Consider the following 17822-nt stretch of genomic DNA (forward strand, 5'->3'; position numbering starts at 1 on the left):
ATGTTCTATTGATGATAATTTGGTGACCAGGCAGACCACGGACATATGATAATGTTGTGGAGACATTCCTGTGACCCCCCCATGTGTGTGCGGCTGAGCATTATCCTGCTGCCTCTTGGAAAAACATATCGCTGCCTCCTAAAAACATATCGCTGAGCTGTCATTGTCCCTCGTACCACTACTAGGGGTGACCGACTATCATATGCGATGGTCCCACAGACAATCACACCAGCGGGGGGCAGTGTGCTGCTCCACTGCAAAGACAGGATTGTTGCGCTCACCCCGAGGTCTCCAGACGGAAACATGGTTGTTGTCATTGCTTAAACTAAAGCTGGATTTGTTGCTGAAGGCAACCTGATTCCACTCTGTAGCAGTCCAGTTTTGTCGTACACCACACCATTGCAAAAGGACGTGATGGTGAGTGGGTGTCAAAGGCAGTACACGTAATCAGTGGTGTGAGACCAATTGTCCTTTAGTCAAGCGCCTGGAAATGGTTCCAACAGACACAGGGTCCTGTAACAATGGTGCCACCTGTCTCTGGATGGCGAACAGTGAAACATTTGGAGCTGCTTGTGCTTGTCAAACGATTCTCTCTATTGGTGTTCTTTCGAGGACGTCCTGAGTCCAGTGACCTTGTGTGCATGCTCTCATGCATCCATTGGTTCCAATACCTCTTAACAGTCTGGTCAGAACAACCCCTGTGGTGAGTAACACATTGATAATTCCATCCAGTTTTTCACATTCTAGTAATGCGCCCGCTTTCAAACTCTGTTACCTGTGCAAAATCTCTTTGATTCATAGGAGCAGATCTAGTGGTCAACATGCTCTACACAAGAAGAGGTCACTACACGCAAGTAGCCTCTATTTCACAGGACATTATATTTCCTAAATGAATACACTTGTGAAAAAAAGTATTATATTTAAAAAAAATTTCAGTCATATGAAAAAAAAAATCACAAGGCATGGCTGAATCATGTAACAATCTTTAAGTTTCGGCAGTATTGTTTCAAAACGGGGATCTTCTGAGAGTATTGATACTGTATACCCTGCACTCTCCTGTGAGACTGGCGCTGAGTATTCTGATATTTTGTTTACATTGTTTTTCTTCTATTTTCCCAGGTGTTATGTATTGCGCTGCAATGTCTCATCGTCCAATGGCTAAGGCCTGTCGTCGCAGTATGCCCAGGGCCAAAATGTGCATTGGTAAGTTGACACTTCTTTAAAGTGCTTTCAAGAATGTCTGTATCCCCGGCATCTACCATGCTGCCCGGTACATGGATATTGAATGATTGTCGTTCAGCCTGCTTCATCTGTAATTCATTATTAAGAAGCTACACCAATAGATATGAGCGAGCACCAAAATGCTCGGGTGCTCGTTACTCGGGACGAAAATTTCACGATGCTCGAGGGTTCGTTTCGAAAACCGAACCCCATTGAAGTCAATGGGCGACCCGAGCAATTTTGTATATCGCCGATGCTTGCTAAGGTTTCCATTTGTGAAAATCTGGGCAATTCAAGAAAGTGATGGGAACGACACAGCAACGGATAGGGCAGGCGAGGGGCTACATGTTGGGCTGTATCTCAAGTTCCCAGGTCCCACTATTAAGCCACAATAGCGGCAAGAGTGGGCCCCCCCTCCCAACAATTTTTACTTCTGAAAAGCCCTCATTAGCAATGCATACCTTAGCTAAGCACCACACTACCTCCAACAAAGCACAATCACTGCCTGCATGACACTCCGCTGCCACTTCTCCTGGGTTACATGCTGCCCAACCCCCCCCGCATGACCCAGTGTCCACAGCACACACCAAAGTGTCCCTGCACAGCCTTCAGCTGCCCTCATGCCACACCACCCTCATGTCTATTTATAAGTGCGTCTGCCATGAGGAGGAACCGCAGGCACACACTGCAGAGGGTTGCCACGGCTAGGCAGCGACCCTCTTTAAAAGGGGCGGGGCGATAGCCCACAATGCTGTACAGAAGCAATGAGAAATCCAATCCTGTGCCACCTGCATCAGGAGCTGCACACGTGGGCATAGCAATGGGGAACCTATGCGCCACACACTATTCATTCTGTCAAGGTGTCTGCATGCCCCAGTCAGACCGCGTTTTTTTTTATAAATAGTCACAGGCAGGTACAACTCCGCAATGGGAATTCCGTGTGCACCCACAGCATGGGTGGCTCCCTGGAACCCAACGGCTGTACATAAATGTATCCCATTGCAGTGCTCATCACAGCTGAGGTAATGTCATGTTAAATGCAGGTGGGCTTCGGCCCACACTGCATGCCCCAGTCAGACTGGGGTTCTTTAGAAGTGGACACATGCAGTTACAACTCCGTGTGGACCGACAGCATGGGTGGGTGCCAGGAAGCCAGCGGCGGTACATAAATATATCCCATTGCATTGCCCATCACAGCTGAGGTAATGTCATGTTAAATGCAGGTGGGCTTCGGCCCACACTGCATGCCCCAGTCAGACTGGGGTTCTTTAGAAGTGGACACATGCAGTTACAACTCCGTGTGGATCGACAGCATGGGTGGGTGCCAGGAAGCCACTGGCGGTACATAAATATATCCCATTGCATTGCCCATCACAGCTGAGGTAATGTCATGTTAAATGCAGGTGGGCTTCGGCCCACACTGCATGCCCCAGTCAGACTGGGGTTCTTTAGAAGTGGACACATGCAGTTACAACTCCGTGTGGACCGACAGCATGGGTGGGTGCCAGGAAGCCAGCGGTACATAAATATATCCCATTGCATTGCCCTGCACAGCTGAGGTAACGTCAGATAAAATACAGGTGGGCTTCGGCCCACACTGCATGCCCCAGTCAGACCGGGGTTTTTAATACATAGACACAGGCAGGTACAACTCCCTAATGTGAGGTCCGTGTGGACCGACAGCATGGGTGGCTCCCTGGAACCCACCCACTGGCGGTACAAAAATATATCCCATTGCAGTGCCCTGGACAGCAGAGCTAACGTCTGATTAAATACAGGTGGGCTTCGGCCCAAACTGCATGCCCCAGTCAGGCTCGAGTTTTTTATAAGTATACACAGGCACGTACATCTCCCTAATGGGAAGTCCATGTGGACCGACAGCATGGGTGGGTCCCAGGAAGCCACCGGCGGTACATAAATATATCCCATTGCAGTGCCCAGCACAGCTGATGTAACGTCAGCTTTAATGCAGGTGGGCAAAAAATTAATTGGATTACACTGTAGGCGAGGGCTCCAAAAAATTGGTGTACCAACAGTACTAATGTACCTTGGAAAAATTGCCCAGCCCAACCAAGAGGGCAGGTGAAACCCATTAATCACTTTGGTTAATGTGGCTTAATTGGTAACTAGGCCTGGAGGCAGCCCAGTTAAAATAAAAATTGGTTCAGGTGCAAGTTTCAACGCTTTAATGAGCATTGAAACGTATAAAAATTGTTTACAAAAATTATATGACTGAGCCTTGTGGGCCTAAAAAAAATTGCCCGTTCGGCGTGATTACGTCAGGTTTCAGGAGGAGGAGCAGGAGGAGGAGGATGAATAGAATACACAGATTGATGAAGCTAAAAGGTCCCCGTTTTTGATGGTGATAGAGAACGATGCTTCCATCCGCGGGTGCAGCCTACGTATTGTTTAGGTATCACTGCTGTCCGCTGGTGGAGAAGAGAAGTCTGGGGAAATCCAGGCTTTGTTCATCTTGATGAGTGTAAGCCTGTCGGCACTGTCGGTTGACAGGCGGGTACGCTTATCCGTGATGATTCCCCCAGCCGCACTAAACACTCTCTCTGACAAGACGCTAGCCGCAGGACAAGCAAGCACCTCCAGGGCATACAGCGCGAGTTCAGGCCACGTGTCCAGCTTCGACACCCAGTAGTTGTAGGGGGCAGAGGCGTCACCGAGGACGGTCGTGCGATCGGCTACGTACTCCCTCACCATCCTTTTACAGTGCTCCCGCCGACTCAGCCTTGACTGGGGAGCGGTGACACAGTCTTGCTGGGGAGCCGGAAAGCTGTCAAAGGCCTTAGAGAGTGTTCCCCTGCCTGTGCTGTACATGCTGCCTGATCTCCGCACCTCCCCTGCTACCTGGCCCTCGGAACTGCGCCTTCGGCCACTAGCGCTGTCGGATGGGAATTTTACCATCAGTTTGTCCGCCAGGGTCCTGTGGTATAGCATCACTCTCGAACCCCTTTCCTCTTCGGGTATGAGAGTGGAAAGGTTCACCTTATACCGTTGGTCGAGCAGTGTGTACACCCAGTAATCCGTAGTGGCCAGAATGCGTGTAACGCGAGGGTCACGAGAAAGGCATCCTAACATGAAGTCAGCCATGTGTGCCAGGGTACCTGTATGCAACACATGGCTGTCCTCACTAGGAAGATCACTTTCAGAATCCTCCTCCTCCTCAGGCCATACACGCTGAAAGGATGACAGGCAAGCAGCATGGGTACCCTCAGCAGTGGGCCAAGCTGTCTCTTCCCCCTCCTCCTCATGCTCTTCCTCCTCCTCCTCAACGCGCTGAGATATAGACAGGAGGGTGCTCTGACTATCCAGCGACATACTGTCTTCCCCCGCCTCCATTTCCGAGCGCAAAGCGTCTGCCTTTATGCTTTGCAGGGAACTTCTCAAGAGGCATAGCAGAGGAATGGTGATGCTAATGATTGCAGCATCGCCGCTCACCATCTGGGTAGACTCCTCAAAGTTTCCAAGGACCTGGCAGATGTCTGCCAACCAGGTCCATTCTTCTGTAAAGAATTGAGGAGGCTGACTCCCACTGCGCCGCCCATGTTGGAGTTGGTATTCCACGGTTACGGCCGTTGTCACACACGACCATGCCCGGTTGGAGGCTCAGCGGCGCAAGCCAGCAGTCGGTCTGCTCTGTCAGACCCTGCAGCAGTTCGTGGGCCGTGTGCCTCTACTCTCCTAAGCTGAGTAGTTTCAGCATGGCCTGCTGACGCTTGCCCACCGCTGTGCTGCCGTGCCGCGCGACACTGACTGCTGGCGACGTGCTGCTGCTGACACATCTTGATTGCGAGACAGAGGTTGCGTAGGAGGAGGAGGGTGGTTTAGTGGAGGAAGCATACACCGCCGCAGATACCACCACCGAGCTGGGGCCCGCAATTCTGGGGGTGGGTAGGACGTGAGCGGTCCCAGGCTCTGACTTTGTCCCAGCCTCCACTAAATTCACCCAATGTGCCGTCAGGGAGATATAGTGGCCCTGCCCGCCTGTGCTTGTCCACGTGTCCGTTAAGTGGACCTTGGCAGTAACCGCGTTGGTGAGGGCGCGTACAATGTTGCGGGAGACGTGGTCGTGCAGGGCTGGGACGGCACATCGGGAAATGTAGTGGCGACTGGGAACCAAATAGCGTGGGGCCGCCGCTGCCATCATGCTTTTGAAAGCCTCCGTTTCCACAACCCTATACGGCAGCATCTCCACGCTGATAAATTTGGCTATGTGCACGTTTAACTCTTGAGCGTGCGGGTGCGTGGCGGCGTACTTGCGCTCCAACACTTGCGCTAGCGACGGCTGGACGGTGCGCTGAGAGACATTGCTGGATGGGGCCGAGGACAGCGGAGGTGAGGGTGTGGGTGCAGGCCAGGAGACGGTAGTGCCTGTGTCCTGAGAGGGGGGTTGGATCTCAGTGGCAGGTTGGGGCACAGGGGGAGAGGCAGCGGTGCAAACCGGAGGCGGTAAACGGCCTTCGTCCCACCTTGTGGGGTGCTTGGCCATCATATGTCTGCGCATGCTGGTGGTGGTGAGGCTAGTGGTGGTGGCTCCCCGGCTGATCTTGGCACGACAAAGGTTGCACACCACTGTTCGTCGGTCGTCTGCACTCTCAGTGAAAAACTGCCAGACCTTTGAGCACCTCGGCCTCTGCAGGGTGGCATGGCGCGAGGGGGCGCTTTGGGAAACAGTTGGTGGATTATTCGGTCTGGCCCTGCCTCTACCCCTGGCCACCGCACTGCCTCTTCCAACCTGCCCTGCTGCTGCACTTGCCTCCCCCTCTGAAGACCTGTCCTCAGTAGGCGTAGCAAACCAGGTGGGGTCAGTCACCTCATCGTCCTGCTGCTCTTCCTCCGAATCCTCTGTGCGCTCCTCCCTCGGACTTACTCCAATTACTACTACCTGAGTGATAGACAACTGTGTCTCATAATCATCGTCCTCCTCACCCACTGAAAGCTCTTGAGACAGTTGCCGGAAGTCCCCAGCCTCATCCCCCGGACCCCGGGAACTTTCCAAAGGTTGGGCATCGGTCACGACAAACTCCTCCAGTGGGAGAGGATTCGGAACCATTGCTGCCCATTCTGGGCAGGGGCCCGAGAACAGTTCCTGGGAGTCTGCCTGCTCCTCAGAATGTGTCATTGCAATGGAGTGAGGAGGCTGGGAGGAAGGAGGAGCAGCAGCCAGAGGATTCAGAGTTGCAGCAGTGGACGGCGCAGAACTCTGGGTGGTCGATAGTTTGCTGGATGCACTTTCTGCCATCCACGACAGGACCTGCTCACACTGCTCATTTTCTAATAAAGGTCTACCGCGTGGACCCATTAATTGTGAGATGAATGTGGGGACGCCAGAAACGTGCCTCTCTCCTAATCCCGCTGCAGTCGGCTGCGATACACGTGGATCAGGAGCTCGGCCTGTGCCCACACCCTGACTTGGGCCTCCGCGTCCTCGCCCGCGTCCACGTCCTCTAGGCCTACCCCTACCCCTCAGCATGCTGTATTACCAGTAGTGCAGAAACAGAACGCTGTAATTAAATGTGCCACTTATTGGCCTGTGGTTGGAGGCTGACTTCCCTTACGGAATGCACAGCAGATCCAGGAAACAATTTTGCGCCAGCCTGCTGTAACGCTTAGCTGCGTATTAATTAGGACTACTACCCCCAGCAGATAGATACTGTAGGCAGCGTATAATATTATGTATACTGTTTCCCTCTGGCGGGATGACGGCGCTGATGTAACAGAGACAGCAGATCCAGGAAACAATTTTGCGCCAGTCTGCTGTAACGCTTAGCTGCGTATTAATTATGACTACTACCCCGAGCAGATAGATACTGTAGGCAGCGTATAATATTATGTATACTGTTTCCCTCTGGTGGGATGACGGCGCTGATGTAACAGACAGCAGATCCAGGAAACAATTTTGCGCAAGCCTGCTGTAACGCTTAGCTGCATATTAATTAGGACTACTACCCCCAGCAGACACGCAGTAAACTGAAGACGGTCACAGGCAGCCCAAATATAGTATTTTTCCCCAATTTTTTGGAAAAAGCCCACTGCCTATATAGCCTGAATATCTCTTTCCCTGCCTCACCAGTACTGGCCCTATACTCTGTACAATGACTGCAGACTGAGGACGCAATGCTCTGCACGGCCGATATACAAAAAAAAAATGTACAACACTGCAAAAAGCAGCCTCAACAGTACTGCACACGGTCAGATGTGTCCCTAAGATGGACCGTTGGGGTTCTTGAAGCCTAAAATCACTCCTAACGCTCTCACTATAGCAGCTCTGGCATCAGCAGCACTTTCCCTGATCTCTGTCAGAATCCATCTGTGGCGAGCCGCGGGAGGGGCTGATTTATATACTCGGGTGACACCTGATCTCGCCAGCCACTCACTGCAGGGGGGTGGTATAGGGCTTGAACGTCGCAGGGGGAAGTTGTAATGCCTTCCCTGTCTTTCTATTGGCCAGAAAAGCGCGCTAACGTCTCAGAGATGAAAGTGAAAGTAACTCGAACATCGCGTGGTGCTCGCCTCTAGTAACGAGCATCTCGAACACGCTAATACTTGAACGAGTATCAAGCTTGGACGAGTACGTTCGCTCATCTCTAGTTATGACCCAAAACAGACACAAAATAACACAGAAAACGCCTATATGGATTAAGCAATTTGTTTACAGGGTACTCAGAAACATACTGCCCTCCAATGTCAATAAAGGTAAGTATTGGCTTAAAGGCTAAGAGAGGAAATTTACCACTAATGGCCGTTTGTTAATGCCCAAAGGTATGGCCACTGGTTGAGTAACCTATTGCCGTTTAACGGCACTGAAAACATATACGTGGTGTTAAAGGGGTTGTCCCGCGAAACAAAGTGGGGGTATACACTTCTGTATGGCCATATTAATGCACTTTGTAATGTACATTGTGCATTAATTATGAGCCATACAGAGGTTATTCACTTACCTGTTCCGTTGCTAGCGTCCTCGTCTCCATGGTGCCGTCTAATTTTCAGCGTCTAATCGCCGGATTAGACGCGCTTGCGCAGTCCGGTCTTCTTCTTTTCTGAATGGGGCCGCTCGTGCCGGAGAGCGGCTCCTCATAGCTCCGCCCCGTCACGTGCCGATTCCAGCCAATCAGGAGGCTGGAATCGGCAATGGACCGCACAGAAGACCTGCGGTCCACCGAGGGTTAACATCCCGGCGGCCATCTTCACCAGGTAAGTAAGAAGTCACCGGAGCGCGGGGATTCAGGTAAGCACTATCCGGTTTTCTTTTTTTACCCCTGCATCGGGGTTTGTCTCGCGCCGAACGGGGGGCTATTGAAAAAAAAAAAAACCCGTTTCGGCGCGGGACAACCCCTTTAATGATAAGGCCACGTATAGAGCAGTAATTCAAAGCCTATAGGCGGTGCAAAGGTAAGGGGTTAACAACAGTTTTGTAACCCACTATACTGCAGATGATACTGTGCTCGTGGAACCATTTATGGAGACACTGGAAGGTGTGTCCATATGGTTCAGTATTACTGTAAAATTGCTTTCCAATAGGAACATCAGTCTGTCAAGACCCGTACGGAATATAAGGGTCCTGAAATGTGTGTTCAATCTAACAACAAACTATAAGTGTAAGGACAGTAAGACATAATGTGATATAAAACATCAGGGATTTAAGTATGTTTTAGGAGTCAGAACTAGAGATGAGCGAACGTACTCGGTAAGGGCGATTTCGCAATCGAGCACCGCGATTTTCGAGTACTTCACTACTCGGGTGAAAAGTACTCGGGTGCGCTGTGGGTGAGCAGGGGGTTGCAGCGGGGAGTGGGGGGGAGAGGGAGAGAGAGAGGGCTCCCCCCTGTTCCCCGCTGCTACCCCCCACTCCCCTCTGCAACTCCCTGCCCCACAGCGCACCCGAGTAGTGAAGTACTCGAAAATCGCGGTGCTCGATTGCGAAATCGCCCTTACCAAGTACGTTCGCTCATCTCTAGTCAGAACTTGTTATGGTACAAGCCAGCTCACAAGAGACACACAATTTATTCATAAGTGTGTCAGTAATAGCTATAATCTAATATCCAGTATAGCAGACGAGGTCGTCCGTGGTCGTCGACGCGTTTCCACAGTGCAAACAAATTTGTTTAGCACTGCTTCATCAGGACGAGAATAGAACAATTACTGAATTTGTTGTTTTAATAACTCTTGTAAGGAACATCAAAGGCGCAAACAAATTGTATGTACAAGCAACTGATAATAGATGTTACATAAGCTGAAGAAGGTGCCAGGAGGGCTAGTGCGGAGTTGTATTGATAGAACAACGAAACGGCTAAACTACAATGCGGTCCAGATGGTGGCCGCTAGATAACCTATACTAAGAGCCCCTGACAGGCAGCACTTCTGTTTGACAGACCTGGTAACTGTCTGAAAGTGGTCCGTTTCTATAGGGATTACTCCTCCTTGAGGGAGGGGGATACCCTGTAGTTCCAATTGGATAAGCACAACGGGTGGGAGGACCAGGAATGACGCATTCTGATGAGCACATAGGCACATGATCTGTTGCCACGTCACGTGTGCACATGACGTGTAAACGGAACGCCAGACCATGTGGTGCGTCGCAACATGTGACAAACCGTGCTGTGCGGCCGAGCGACGTACCTACAGAGTCGCGGCGCCGAACGTAATGACATTGAGGTTTCCCAGCAGTTAGACTCCGCAATCAGTAATATATGGCATATCTTAGGGCTTCTACCCACTACGGTTTTATTTATTTATTTTTTTTTAACGCTGCAATATCCCAGCTTTTTTTATATGCAAATGTCAATGGGACTTTCTAATATTAAAATAGCATCGCACAGAAATCGCAGAAGTGCAAACTTGCGATTTTTGTGCGATGTGATTTCAACATTAGAAAGTCCCATTGGCATTTGGATACAAAAAACGCAGCGATATCGCAGCGTTAAAAAAACGCTAGTGGGTAGAAGCCCTTAGTGTAGTGGCCGTAGTAATAGTTTTGTAAGAAAGAGAGTTAACAAAAAGAGAGTCATTTAATTTGGCAAAAATTGCACTAAATATATGAAGATGGTTCATGCTACATAATATTTGATGCAACTCACTGCCTCTCAGTCACATTTCTTTGTGACTACTTTTGGCTATTGTACACTGATATTTTGTTCCAAATAATGGAGATATTCCACAATACATTTTGCGCAGCCATTGTGAGTTGTTTAGTTGTGCCCTTTTGATCGATCCACCTGTTATGTCATAGAAGATTATAAATGGCCCATGGCATTCTTCTAATGCACATTCTACCGCTCTTTTGGTGCATTTCTTTCCATAAGTTCACTATATAGTGGATAACAGGAATGGTAAATGGCAACAAAAAAAACTTACAAAGATTAGAATATAAAATGTGATGTATCTATAACACTGCTATGTGATAAGGTATATTGGGAGGTGTACTCGGATCCAGTGTTAGCACTGAGTATAGAACGTTAGTATTAGGCCTCGTTCACACAAGTGTGGTTTTAGTGCAGTATAGGTGCGTGAAAAAATTGTGCTCCGGGAGGAGAGAGAGAAGAAGTCCCGCAGGGCTTCGGGATGTCCCCATAGCAGGGAGAGAGAGCAGTGCTATGGGGGATTAAGCCATAGCCTTGCTCTCTGTCTCTCCCTGGTTTGTATTAATCCCCCATAGCCCCGCTCTCTATCCCTGCTATGGGGGATTAACCCATAGCCCCACTCTTGCTCTCTCTGCTCTGGAGATCCCTGAGGGATATCCCCATAGTGCAGAGAGAGGGGGCTATAGGGCTTCTCACAGGGATTCCCCATAGTAAAGAGAGGGGGCGGGGATAGAGGGTGGATCCCTCTAGCCCCGCCCTCTCCTCCCACGCTCTAGGGGAAGCCCTTTAACCTTGCCCCCTTTCTTTCCCCACTATAGGAAAATACCTTGGGAAGAGAAGTGGAGGGAGTTCCCTACTAGCCCCCAAGGTAACAGTGGGGCCGAAGGAATTCCGAACTGCTTACAGCAGAACATTTAAAGCATGCTGCCCAGAAGCACATTTTAAATGTCCTGCTGTAAATTTCTGTTAGTCCCTGTGGAAATGGAGGGAACCTTTTGGGTTCCCTTAATCCTCACAGGGACTAACTAAACTCTCACATTTTAAATGTCTTGCTGTAAACTCCTGTTAGTCCCTCATCCCCATTGGGACTAACAGGAGTTTACAGCAAGACCTTTAAAATGTGCTTCTGGGCAGCACTTTTTAAAGTCCTGTTGTAAGCAGCAGGGAATTCCTTCCACGGGCAGAAATCCTCCTAATGAGATTTATAATCTCATTTTCCTGCAGAGGTGTTTCAATAGACTCCTGCTCCCATAGGTGTCAATGGAAACTCCTGCACATTGTGCACCAAAGATAGGTCAGGTCCTGTCTTTTCTCGCACCATGGACCTTAGATGCGAGCTTTGCAGTGACATATCCTATCTTTGATTGGTGCGAAAATTTAGCGCGTTTAAAATTCCTTCATGTGAACGCTTTTATAGGAAACCACTGGTTCTTATAGAAGCACTCTTTTTGCGCGCCTCTAATGCACAAAAACAGCGATTGTGTGAACAAGGCCTTAGGGTTAGATCACATGTTGCAATCAGTGTGGGCAAAAAAACATGTAAATTGGCAGTTTGTGCACAAATCAGCAATGCTTGCTAAGTGTAGACTTACCGTCTGGTAACTTTTCTTATAAGAAACACCTGTAATAAGCACTAGAAGGAGTCTTCCCCATCTTTAACTGGAGACAATGCCAAGATAAGTCCCACCACCTACCAGCTAAAAATGGAGGCGCTCAAAAGAAAGAAATCTGGATCATACAGAATCCTGAAGAGTGACAGAACAAATTGATCTCCCATATTCTTATATCAATCATTTCTAGCTCTAGTCTTCCATTAAACATATTCCTTACTTATTTAACTTTTAAAGTGAACATAGATTTGTTGTGTCTAATTCTCTTCTATTTTTATTAACAGCTCCCAAAATGATATCCGAAACCACAAATCTGTCTGGTACGCAAAACTCTTTTTTTTTTTGTTCACCAAACAGCTCCCTTGATAATGAACAATTAATCACATGTGTCCGGTATGCTTTATCTTATTATGGAGATCAGATAGGATGTTATAGAAAGGTGTAAACATCACCATCCTATATTGTAATGACCCAACACACTTCTCACCAAAAACATCCTCGAGTAGCACCATCATAACCCTCTACCATCACTATCCACCACCTTCATTACCCACTACCATCCATATCCAAATCATGATCTTCATCATGAACCAACACCATAATTGCCAACTGCACCCTCAGTCTGCACTAATATGACACACTATATAACTCACAGAAAAGGAAGCCAAATATACATCACCTGATACTGCAGGGCAGGCTTAATAATCATAGACCCAATTAGCATACAGACAGCCAGATTGTAATATGAGGGTGCTAACTGTTCAGTGCAGACTCATGTGTAGCCACTCACCTCAACCCAAAATTAGGAGAGGGGTGACTGCAGACTACATAGTTGGCATGTATGAACTGATACCAAGGATGCCAGCCATAGATAAGTGCAACACACCATACAGGAATACAACCCCTATTGGCAAAGCAGTGCATTGCCCTGTATCAACACAGTGTGCCACACTGGCAGTGCATCCCGTTCTCACTCAGGATATATACGGTAGCACACTGCATGCAAAAAAACACTGATAAATGCGGGTTTTAGTTTGCATTTTGGCTAAAACACGTAAGCTGATGGGCCGTAGCAAGACCACCATTACCATCCTCAACCCACACCAGACTCCTACAACAAGTGAGCTTTTCAGCAACATACATCTGTGCATTGAGCATCTGAACACTAGAGCTCAGATGCTGGCATTCACTTAAAGGGGTATGGGTGGGTAAAAACTTGTAATTTCCTCCACTAACCCGAATACCTCTTTTAACCCCTTAACGCTGCAGGGCATACATTTACATCCTGGAGGTTTGGGTTTGTATGGAGAGTGATCAGGGGTTGATCCAGCTCCATACAATGTGGGTGCCGCCTGTTTCTTACAGCCCACACCCGCTCACAACAGCTCTGCTCAGCAGTACCGCTAACCAAGCTTTAAGTGCTGCAGTCAATTCTGACAACTGCATTTAAATTCCTTGATCAATGTTTGGAGGTCCCGCACTGCCCCTGTGATGGGATTGCGGGGTGCCTTGGGGTTACCCTGGCACCCATGGGCTTTATCAAAGCCCCCGTGGCTGCTATAGCAAATTGCCTATTAAGCCATGCCTGTGGCGTGGTTTGTTAGCTTGCCTGTTAGATCACATAATAGGGGCTTTTACCCAGTAGCGTGTTTTTAACGCTGCGATAGCGCTGCATTTTTTTTTCTCCACATGTCAATGGGACTTTCTAATGTTAAAATCGCATCGCACAAAAATCGCAAGTTTGCACTTCTGCGATTTTTGTGCGATGCAATTTTAACATTAGAAAATCCCATTGACATTTGCAGAAAAAAAAACACAGTGATATCACAGCGTTAAAAAAAAAAAAAAAAAACATTAGTGGTAAAAGCCCTAAAGTACCATGGTGTTACAATGTAATACATGATGCTGCAGGAGCGATCAAATCATCACAAGTACTTGTCCTCTATGGTGACTAAACAAAGATGTAAAAATCTGTTTAAAAATGTTATTAATTATTAAAAATATCAAGAGGTAATAAAAGTTTATCCCCACCCCCCACATCCTTTTTGCCGTACTTATAATAAAAATAATCGAAATTAAAAAAGAAAAAAACATTTTTGGTATTGCTGCATCCAATCTACATTCGTAATTGCAAAGTACAAAACCAGGTCAATTATCTAAATCGCAACAAATGGAAATGAAAACTAAACATTCAGAAAGTACATCTAATGCCTGTTTAACAGTCGACGAATCAAAGCTTGCTATCACAACTCAATAACATTAGAGATCACATGTGTAGGGATGCATGTGATCATGTGACTTATCTCCAAGCTTCCATCGATCTTCAGGGTGCGATGGTTGACCATTATGCCAAAAACAGACATTGGATGCACTTTCTGAATGTTTAATTTTTATTTGCATTTGTTACAATTTATGTCATTGAACTGGTTTTGTACTTACATTGAATTAAAAATAATTTAACTACTTTTGCACCACCCAGTAGTTTATATGCTGTACATAGTGTATATAACTCCTCTCTACGTCGTAGTAGCTAGGCTCTTAGGGAGATATCTGTCTACATGCTTTCTGACTGTTTCCAATAACAACCAGAATTGTGACTGCAGCTCTGAAGTATAATAAAAGCTAAAACTCATCATAAGTAATATAATGTATTTACAAAGTGACACAATGTTATCTGTAGATTACCTCTATATATAAATGCTTGTTACTTAAAGTCTAATGCAATTAACTGTATTCTCCTGTGTTTTACTTGTGGTGAATGTATAGATACAGCTGCCGATGAGGAAACCCCAACTTTTGTCAGATTGATTTCTCTTCAAAATGCTGATGGTTCCTGGAATCTCAACCCTGAATTCTCCTCTATCCTGGGTATATCTCAGCAGGACATCAGTAACAAGAATCCCGATCAGGTATGATTGATGTGTCTGGGTGACCTTACCTGCGCTCAGAGGTTCTTAGAAATTTTCATTACACGCTTTTTGATCCATGTTGTGTTTTAGAAGCCCATAAAACAATTCAGTCCAAAATATAATGGTCAAACCCTGGGCCGAGAAGATGACCAGAGATGCAATATGTTGTATGGAAAAAAACTAATTAGTGTGCAATGAGTTCTGCAGCCTTCAATTAAACTTTGTATTTTAGCACCTTGACAACATCTACCATACGTATATGGATGAAAGTGCATGGGATTTATACGGAGTGATCTCAGGAGCTAAGCCCGCTCCATAAGCATAGTGTCATCTGTCTTTGGTGGCTGACTATCAGCTGCTCTCTCCCCACCCCCCAAAAAAGGCAAATCATTGTTATTCTTCCATTTCAGGCCGCTCCAATTTTTTCCAGTATATTAAATACCGTGTTTCCCCAAAAATAAGACACTGTATTATATTAGTTTTTGTTTTTTCATCTGTATCATTGGGGGACACAGCTTGAAGGTATCCCAGAGCAGTTCCCCGGGGGTGGTTAGAAAATGTATCTGTCTCAGGAGGCAAAGCAGCTTCTCTGGAAGCAACAGTACACAGGGTTAGCCATGTCAAAGGAGAGGCCCAGAAAATTTGGACGTTGCAAGGGAAAGAGTAAACACTTGAAATGGTTGATGATGCACCTGAATCTGGACAGGTTGTCCAGTGTAATGCAAAAATAGCAGGCCTCTACACACCGATTTGAACCCTGCAAAATGTTGCGAAGAGGGAAAAATAACAACCTGGGAAGATAGACTGTACAGAGCCCGAACTAAGGTCTCACCCTTTGGAGGAGACCTTGGAATTTTGGAGCAAATGAGTGATCGGGCAGAGAATTCTATGGCTAAGCCCGAAGAGACAACTTCCCACACCCAGGCATCTGAGACATGGGTGCACTAGGTTTCCCTGAACAGAGAAAGTTGTCCCCCGATCCAGGATTAATTTGGGTGGGGGATTGCCTGCCATACGGAAGATTTAGCAGAGGGCAAGCTTACATGCCTCGGTTATGGGCGCCAAAAGGGTTTGGACTTGAAAGAGGGCCCTCGTTTTAAATCTTAAAATACTCTTTCACTATCCAATGCCCAGGGACTGGAAGATGAAAAGAACCAAACTGACATCTTACCCTCTGGGTAACTCCCGCCCGCCTGGAACTATTCTGTGGCAGGGGGGAACCTTTTCCGTATGTCATATCAGAGATGATCTAGTCCAGTCTGGCGCCAAAAAGGGGACGATTTGTTAGCAACCTTTTAGAGAAGGCATCTGCGTCCTACGATTTTAGCCACAAAGTGTGATGTATGGCCACTAAAGCTACTGAAATGGGAGCCCCATCTGATGTGCCCTATCTGCCCATTCCTCAGGTGAAAAATTGGATGAGAATAGCCTTGGGCAATTGCTTGACCCATTTAGCTGCTGCTTTGCTAACCCAAGTCAAGGTGAAAACTGGCATAAGAGCTGAACCCACTGCCTCAAAGGAGGTTTTGGCTAGGGTTTCAATCTTCCTATCACACAGTTCTTGGAAAGACGAGGCATCCGCCATAGATAGAGTTCTATGATTTGCCCACCAGGACACTGTTGGATTCACTACTGGTATGTTGATTACTTGCTCCAGAAAGGGATGCATAAGATCTAAACTCTTTAGCACAGTGAAGCGCTGATTGGGAAAATTCTACTCTCTGCTTAACACATCGTCACAAGTCCTCATCGGGACAAAAAAACGTTGGAGAATGATTTTAGCATCTGTAGGAAAAATTCACCACAGACGTAGTCAGTGTCTGATCTGACACCTGCAGGGTATAAGTTATGACAGCTATTAAGCTATCCACCATCATGGAAGTTTGGACGCTTGCTCCTCATCCAGATCAGGATCAAAGGGAAACTCAGACACTTCGCCCACTGAGTGACTGCTGTGGCCAGAGTAAAATCCCAAGCCACTTCTGCAAGTGCTGAATGCGAGGATGAGGTGGGAGACTTGGATGGCCATCCATGAGTGAAAAGAGTTAAACCTTTTTAATGGCCTGCCAAGGGAGAAACCAAAAAAGATGGGGTCACCTCCATCAGGTACATTCTTAAGGGGTTAAGTGGACATATGGTTTGCCGTGGACTACTGAATAAGGCTTGAAACTGCCAGTGACAGAGAGCGTACCCATTCCAGCTCAACGATTTGAGAGGGCTACACAGAAGGGATACCTATAGTGGGATCTAAGGCTGGCTGCCATGATGAATTACAGTTGAGACAAAACGGCTCTAACTGTCTGCATGAAAACATTGTATTGCAGCGAGAGCATGCATAAAATACAGCTCTGGTTGACCCCTGTCTCAAGTCTTAAACTTTGGTGTCAGACATGGCAATAAAACAAAGCCATGAACTGTTAACCAAACACTGTGGTGCACAACAACTGCAAGCGGTATTGCAGGAGAGTTAACAAACAGGGGAACTAGCCACCAGGCATAGCTTACCCAAACCGGATTGTTCAGTGGAGTGGAGATAACTGCAATTTTGGTGCCAAAAAGAGTGGGCAGATCCCTGTATTTCTTGCATTGTTCCATGCCATACTGTCCTGGGAGCAGGAAGCAGGAAATGAAGGGGTGGGCCTCAGAAGAAGCTGCCAACCAATATGGAGCGCCGTTCACAGTAGTGCACTCCAGGCCCAGATAAAAGGAGGTGAAAGCCCTCCACCTACATAATCACTGAGAGCCGCCATGCAGGTGTGGCCTAGCAGACCCAAAGCCTAGGCCTACAATAATGGAGCTGCACAGCACTCTCCACACTATGAGCACACTATGGCTGGTGGGGGTCCGTTTAAGGTAATGCATGAACATTTCGCCTTTTCTTCAGTGGTTGGGGCAAACAGAATGGTTAGTCGATCTGTTCGCCGACCTCAGGGGGGAAACAGGGAGAGTTCTGCCTCCCTGTTACTCCCCAGGTCTAAAAGGGTGCTTGA

The 17822-nt window shown here is 47.6% G+C and overlaps 1 protein-coding gene across 4 annotated transcripts in view; it reads left to right on the top strand.

Annotated features, from left to right (window-relative positions):
* LOC136627525 (von Willebrand factor A domain-containing protein 5A-like) overlaps nucleotides 1-17822 on the top strand; it is a 77608-nt gene that overhangs the window by 46522 nt on the left and 13264 nt on the right. For 2 of the 4 annotated variants that reach the window (XM_066602713.1, XM_066602710.1), the window contains 3 exons: nucleotides 1120-1203; nucleotides 12208-12243; nucleotides 14690-14832. In XM_066602713.1, coding sequence (XP_066458810.1) covers nucleotides 1120-1203; nucleotides 12208-12243; nucleotides 14690-14832 — 263 coding nt within the window. The remainder of the gene's footprint in view (nucleotides 1-1119; nucleotides 1204-12207; nucleotides 12244-14689; nucleotides 14833-17822) is intronic. The other 2 variants (XM_066602711.1, XM_066602712.1) reach the window with 2 other exon arrangements.

This window comes from Eleutherodactylus coqui, chromosome 5 (genome assembly GCF_035609145.1).
Source record: "Eleutherodactylus coqui strain aEleCoq1 chromosome 5, aEleCoq1.hap1, whole genome shotgun sequence".
In the NCBI taxonomy this organism is placed as follows: Eukaryota; Metazoa; Chordata; class Amphibia; order Anura; family Eleutherodactylidae; genus Eleutherodactylus; species Eleutherodactylus coqui.